This window comes from Ascaphus truei, chromosome 8, assembly GCF_040206685.1.
Source record: "Ascaphus truei isolate aAscTru1 chromosome 8, aAscTru1.hap1, whole genome shotgun sequence".
Lineage (NCBI taxonomy): Eukaryota > Metazoa > Chordata > Amphibia > Anura > Ascaphidae > Ascaphus > Ascaphus truei.
This window is the reverse complement of record NC_134490.1, coordinates 10,818,359-10,825,449: the sequence shown is the minus strand read 5'-3', so window position 1 is coordinate 10,825,449 and position 7,091 is coordinate 10,818,359. Positions and strand designations below refer to the sequence as shown.

The window sequence follows — 7,091 nt, the reverse complement described above, 5'->3', positions numbered from 1 at the left end:
TTCCAGCAGCAGCAGCAGCAGCAGGTACCAGGTCACCTCTCAGTGGGGAAGCAACCTAGGGATAGATTATCATTGAGTCCTCTTGGAAAAACCGTATTTAACGTAAATTTCCAGAAGGCTTCACGTTAAAATAACAGGGTATCCCTATCCATCCCTGACAAGCTATTTTTTACTTGTTCGATACCCATTATTTTAAGTGAGGTTACGGAATGCCTGAATTCCCTACAGTGTCTAATCAATTCAGTTTCTTCAATTGTGTTATTGATCTTGCTTTTATGTTTTCAGCATGCGTTTCGTCTTACCTATATAGCTCAGACCGCAGGGGAAAAGTTTGTCTATTATGCCATTTGCATTTGAGAAAGGCCCTTGAGGCCGAAACGTCATACTTTTTGGCTCACAAGAAATTTTCTAAGCAGAAATCCGCAACGCCCATGTTTTTTCCTTCTTATCAGATATTGGAGTACTACCCAGAGATTCCTGAACCAGGTGCACCGTTATTTATTTTGATTTGATATATTGGGTAGTGCAGCATCATCCCACTGTTCTCTTCTATTATTCGCCATGTTTAGGGCAGGAGGAATTCATTCAGATGTTTCATTAGGATTTAGGCTCTGTACTTTGCTTTCAGAATGTGTTTCTGCTTGAGATAGTTGAGATGTATCTATTTCATTTTCAAGTACTAAGATCATGTCTTCTGCTACAATTAATTTTTATTTTTTTATTGATTAATGAATGTTATATATGGTGCCTTTTCATATTAAATATCTTCCTTCTTTGTCGCTATTCTTTTACGCCAGGACGAATCGTGTCACCTGTACTTTATTTATAACTTTAAACATAGGAAGGATATCGGCTGAATTGTTCTTTGGCAATTCTGTTCCACAATAGGGTCAGATGATAAACATGAATGACACTCAAACAAAGTCAAATGAAGCCGAAAGGCTCCCGTGGCATTAATCCCTTTAACATAAATTCAGAAAAACCCTAATTATTGGACAAGTTTTTTTTAATTTGATCAGTTCTGCTTTCAGGCCCATGTTTGTACGTTTTACTGCTACTCTCTGTGTTATGTTTTAGCTATTGACCTCACATTTATTCCTGATTGATCATTACCTTTAGAATTGTTGTTTTTTGCTCTCTTTGTTTCCTCTTTTTCATTTATATATGAGACACACGTCTTGTTTCAGGGATCTGTATGTGTTGGGGTGATAGTTGTGTTTGTGGCGAGGGAAGTTATGTGTTATAGGTAGGGTGACCAGATTTACAAAAGTAAAAACCGGGATATTACAAAAAATATTTATAAAACAAATGACATAATCAACTGCGCTTTATGTGTCCTTTATGTCTCTCCGCCCCTCACACACAGCCTATTCTCTCCTCCCACCATTCTCATCCCCCCTCCCATCTCCTTTACCGTTCCCCCTCCCATCCCTCCATTCTCGTTCCACCCTACCCATGCTGTCTCTCTCCTCATTATCTGTGTGTCTCTCTCCCATCCATTCTCTGTGTGTCTCTCTTTTCCCAATTCTCTGTGTGTCGCACTCCCCCCCATTCTCTGTGTCTCTCTCTCCCCCATTCTTTGTGTCGCTCTCTCTGCCCATTCTGTGTCTTTCTCTACCCATGCTGTGTGTCTCTCTCTCCCATCATGCTGTGTGTGTCTCCCTTCCATTGATTTTTGTGTCTCTCTCCCCCCCATGCTGTGTCTCTCTATATATCCCCATGCTTTCTCTCTCTCCCCCATGCTGTTTGTGTGTCTCTCCCCAATCTCTCTCTCTCTCACTCACACACTCACTCTATCTCTCTCCATGCTGTGTGTGTCTCTCTCCCTGTGTTGTGTCTCTCTCCCCATGCGGTATCTCTCTCCCTAAGCTGTGTCTCTCTTCTCTTCCCATTCTGTGTGTCTCTCTCCCCCCATGCTGTATGTGTCTCTCCCCATGCTGTATGTGTCTCTCTTTCCCCACGACTTGTGTGTCTCTCTTTCCCCATGCCTTGTGTATCTCTCTCTCCCGATGATGTGTGTGTCTCTCTCTCCCCATGCTGTTTGTGTCTCTCTCTCTCCCAACGCGTTATGTGTCTCTCCCCATGCTGTGTGTCTCTCTCTCCCCATGCTGTGTGTGTCTCTCTCTCTCTACACATGCTGTGTGTGTCTCTCTCTCCCCATGCTGTGTGTGTCTCTTTCTCTACCCATTATGTGTGTCTCTCTCTCCCCCCATGCTGTGTGTGTCTCTTTCCCCATGCTGTGTGTCTCTCTCCCCATGCTGTGTGTCTCTCTCTATCCCCATGCTGTGTGTGTCTCTTTCCCCATGATGTGTCTCTCTCCCCATGCTGTGTCTCTCTCTCACCCTATGTGTTGTCTTTCCCCATGCTGTGTGTTTCTCTCTATCCCCATTCTGTGTTTCTGTCTCCCTATAGTGAGTGTGTGTGTCCCTACCTGTCACTCTGGAGCATGGGTGGGGGGAAAGAAGCCATATTGAGACCTGGCAGCAGACACCGGAAGTTCTCACTGCTGGGGCTCCACTGTCACTAACCCCACCCTCACCCTCTGCAGCTAACCCCAACCCTACCCTCTGCAGCAAACCCCATCCTCTGCAGGTTAGACCCCATCCAAATCCTGTGCAGCTAACCCCGCCCCCACCCTCTGCAGCTAACCCCGCCCCCACCCTCTGCAGCTAACCTCACCCTCTGCAGGTCAGACCCCATCCAAACCCTATGCAGCTAAACCCGCACCAACCCTCTGTAGCTAACCCGCCTCCATGCTCTGCAGCTAACCTCACCCTCTGCAGGTCAGACCCCATCCAAACCCTGTGCAGCTAAACCCGCACCAACCCTCTGTAGCTAACCCGCCTCCATGCTCTGCAGCTAACCCCACCTCCACCCTCTGCAGCTAACCCCACCCCCACCCTCTGCAGTTAACCCCACCCCCATACTCTTCAGCTAACCCTGCCCCCACTTTCTGCAGCTAACACCCCCTCACCCTCTGCAGCTAACACCGCACCAATCCTCTGCAGATAACCCCACCCCCACCCTCTGCAGTTAACTCCAACCATCTGCCGCTCAGACAGAGCTCTGCTCTCCTCCTGCTCTCCTCCCAGCATTCCCTTCTCTCTGCGGCCCCCCTGCTCTGATGGTCAAACCGGGACAGGCATTACAAAACTGGGACAGTCACAGCTAACCCGGGACATCTGGTCACCCTAGTTATAGGGCCTGTGTGTGTATTGGTTAATGTTAACATGCATTCTCTAAAATCTTTCACGGCCAAATGAGCAGTAACATACTTTATTGTTTTGCAATAAGTTGCAGTTCGCTCAAGCTCTTACAGATATGAATATAGACTTTACCTTACTCCAAACAATACCAAGTTAAACCTCTTTCTTGTAAGTTCCTATTGTATTTTGAGTTTGATATGAATTTGGGCTCCTCTTATTGAAATTATGTCTGGCGTATATATTTTTAATTTTTAATCCTACAACTCACATGGAAACACTTAAAGACTTGGACTGAAAAACTTTAGCTGTTCATAAAATCTGTAGAAAACAGAGAGCTCAGTTGCAATCTTGTATTAATACAGCTATCTCTGCAGTGCTACTGGTTCTACAAGCTGCTTTGTATATTATACTTTTCTTTTTAAATCAATCAATAATATACATTCTAAAACACAAGTCAGACAGCAGATGCTTTAATCAATTTATTTTAATATGTGTAATTAGACACATTAAAGGGGGGCTGATCTCTTAAGAAGTAATGTAAAGAAGCGAGTTAACAGAATGTTTAATCATTTAGGTCAAAACATTTGAGAAAGAATCACAGGAGATATTTTTCCAGCATCAGGATCCTCACTTCACCACCTCAGTGTCTCACTTGACATTAACTGCTCTTATCCCCCTGAGCTTCCCCACCCGGTCCTCAGTGACATCCACTGCTATGACCTCCGTGACCTCCACCGCTGCTACCTCCGCCACTGTGACCTCCGTGACCTCCACCACTGTGACCTCCGTAACCTCCACCGCTGCTACCTCCACCACTGTGACCTCCGTGACTTCCGCCACTTTGACACCCGTGACCTCCGCCACTGTGACCTCCGTGACCTCCGCCGCTGCTACCTCCGCCACTTTGACCTCCGTGACTTCCGCCACTTTGACACCCTTGGCCTCCGCCACTGTGACCTCCGTGACCTCCGCTGCTGCTACCTCCGCCACTTTGACCACCGTGACTTCCGCCACTTTGACACCCGTGGCCTCCGCCACTGTGACCTCCGTGACCTCCGCCGCTGCTACCACCGGCACTGTGACCTCCATGACCTCCGCCACTGTGACCTCCATGACCTCCGCTGCTGCTACCTCCGCCACTGTGTCCTCCGTGAATTCCGCCACTTTGACCTCCGTGACCTCCGCCGCTGTGACACCCATGACCTGCGCCACCTTGACCTCCATGACCTCCACCACTTGGACCTCCGTGACCTCCTCCGCTTTGACCTCCGTGACCTCCACCACTTTGACCTCCATGACCTCCCCCGCTCTTACCCCCGCAAGCGTCAGCTGAATCTAATGAAAAATAGAAGTAGAATTGTAAGGGAAATCTGAGATGCATTAATTACTTCTTAATGTAGGAAATGTCAGACAAAAATCATACAAAGGAAGCTTTGAGGGATTTTTAGTAATTATGCACTAAAAGGAGGGAAACAGGGAACAGCAGATACAACATTGCCCTCTGATAAACTGCAAATGTTTGTAATCCAAAAGACAGCTGTAGGTTATCCTACAGATCTATCAGTTCTTATTAATTCAAAGTCAGTTCTTATTCTAAACCCTCAAATCTTTCAGACCTCAATGGAAGTTGACATTAATGGAACATATTTTCCATGTATCTCGATCTTAACAGTATGATAATAGTCTAGGCCAATCTTTCTACAGATCTTACTCTGATAAAGCAAAGTGGCAAACAGTCCAGCAAATGGGCATCGAAATCAAGACTTTGGTTTAAATAAATTTTGTGTTTTGTTTCTGGTAAGGAAAAAAAATATTTCGGGGATTTATATTTTCACCAAATTATGAACAGAACTCAAAAAATCAGGGAATGAAATTATGCTTAAAATAATTATACAATTAAAAAATAATAATTCAGAAACTGAAATAATTTAACTGAAAAACGAAATATTTAGAAATGGCAAGAAACACCCTTAGTTCTTAACTCCACTCATAACCCCACAGTGGAGATGGCTCTTGGTCTGGTGTTCTGGGTTTGGTTCTAAATCATTTTTGGGTTTTGGTTTGCAAAATTTGAAGGGATATTATTTTATTTTTCCATTTGGCTTTGCAATGTAAATTTCTGATAGTTTATGATTTCACACACATGGTTTTGCCCATCTCTTCTCTGGATTGCTTCAAAATATATTTTTCTCACAATATTACAACAATAAATATCTCTACTGAGTCTAAGATTATGGGTGCTCTTTATAAGCATTGATTTAGGAATAAGTTATGTATTATACATTTTTCTTTAAGGATTAAAACTCAGGCTTGAATGTTCCTGTTATCTCTGAGAGTTGGGATGAATAAATAGAATGTTGTATTTTAATGTTGCATACACTTTGTATTTTGCAGAGAAGAGCAAAGATGGCAATCGAACATATATATGTGTGTGTGTGTGTGCATTGTTCCACAATGTTTCTTATAAATACAAAACTATAACCTGAAGCCATTTTGAAAAAAAAATGCAAAACCTTCTCCTAAAATTACAGATTAGGATTAGGCAGTGATGTGAGGGAGCTTGCTGGTTTAAATGATTAGCGTGCCCCTCTAATCAACTTTAAAATCCATAACAAGCATCATCATTGTCTCTACAGTCATTCTTTCCTTTCCATTGTATTCTATAGTTTAAAATTACTGTTGTTCCCCCATATTAATAAAATAATTGTATTTAATAATTATTTTAGGATTTATTGGGGGTACTGTAAAGATTTTAAAAAAAAACACAAACAGTGTAACTGTGCATATTGCTGCACAATGAATTACAGGCCCATCCGTAAACAATGATCTTCTGCAGAAATGTTACTTTATACTATACTTTTCCTTTCCTTTTATACTTTATACTATATTCATTTCCCCCCCAAAAATCTTTCTATGATGATAAATATGGAACTGTTTATTTGGCCTTTTGCATGTATAATAAAGGCACCAACTAGTAAATTCCATGTAATCCTATTCGCTATCATAAAGAACTACTTACGGTCAGAATCTTTGCATCCACCACCCTTTGATCCAGGCATGATTGTTCTTTTAGTTATAATCTGCTGAAGGGATGGAAGTCTAGGATGGTACAGGTCTACCAGCAATGCCTGATGGTGCTGCTTTTATACACAAAGTGAAGCATTCAATTATTCAAAAGTACTTTCCAGGACCAATGGGAACCCTGTACCAATCACTGTTGTGAGCCATTTCCAGGATAATATGGGCATTATTAACAGGCTGGGATACTTTGGAGATGTTGCTATACGTGAGCTTATAAGGCCACATAATTGCCTTCTTCAAATCTTCTAATTGGAATTGATTTGCAATGCTTTGCCTGGCAGCCAGGGGGTGATCTGGCCTTTTAGCATGAGTTACAGTACCTGGATTACCTGCACATTTTTATTTACAAATCGATTAAAAAAAAATATATATATTTTTTATAAATAAAGCTAAATTAATCTTGTCTCGTTTAAAAAACAAACATCTGCTTGTAGCTCATTCCTTTGTTTGAATGGAATATGCAACAGCAGTGATGCAGTGATGAATAAATATGGAAATAACCCTGAAATCTTTCATCACTGCAAAAAACATGCAGCATTTTTTTTCTATAGTATTTTTCTGAATACACAGAAGATTACACCTCCTTTAATCAAAGAAACCTGCCCACAACCTCTCCCTTGTAATATTTAGCTGGATTGGTTTTTAGTTGTTGCAAACCCAAATGAATCTAATAATATGACTGGCTCATAGTTTGTACTGTATAATAACCTTTAGCTACTAACTGGGCAGATGAAACGGGTTTGAATGTATGACTGTTTTTGAGAAGAATAAATAGAGCAATACAGTCTATCACATACTGGGTAC

At 42.4% G+C, this 7,091-nt stretch overlaps 1 protein-coding gene across 1 annotated transcript; it reads right to left on the bottom strand.

Annotated features, from left to right (window-relative positions):
* Positions 1-3,849: 3,849 nt before the first annotated feature.
* On the bottom strand, positions 3,850-6,334 carry LOC142500876 (uncharacterized). The gene is made up of 2 exons (XM_075610164.1): positions 6,226-6,334; positions 3,850-4,541 (listed from the first exon to the last, which is right to left on the bottom strand). The coding sequence occupies exons 1-2, from the start codon at positions 6,263-6,265 to the stop codon at positions 3,904-3,906; spliced, it is 678 nt and encodes a 225-aa protein (XP_075466279.1). The 5' UTR covers positions 6,266-6,334; the 3' UTR covers positions 3,850-3,903.
* Between the last annotated feature and the right edge of the window lie 757 nt (positions 6,335-7,091).

Coding starts and splice junctions, on each gene's coding strand:
- LOC142500876 (XM_075610164.1), bottom strand. CDS start 6,265: ATGCCTGGATCAAAGGGTGGTGGATGCAAAGATTCTGACC. Junction 4,542..6,225: donor TGGATGCAAAGATTCTGACC/GTAAGTAGTTCT, acceptor ATTTTTCATTAG/ATTCAGCTGACGCTTGCGGG.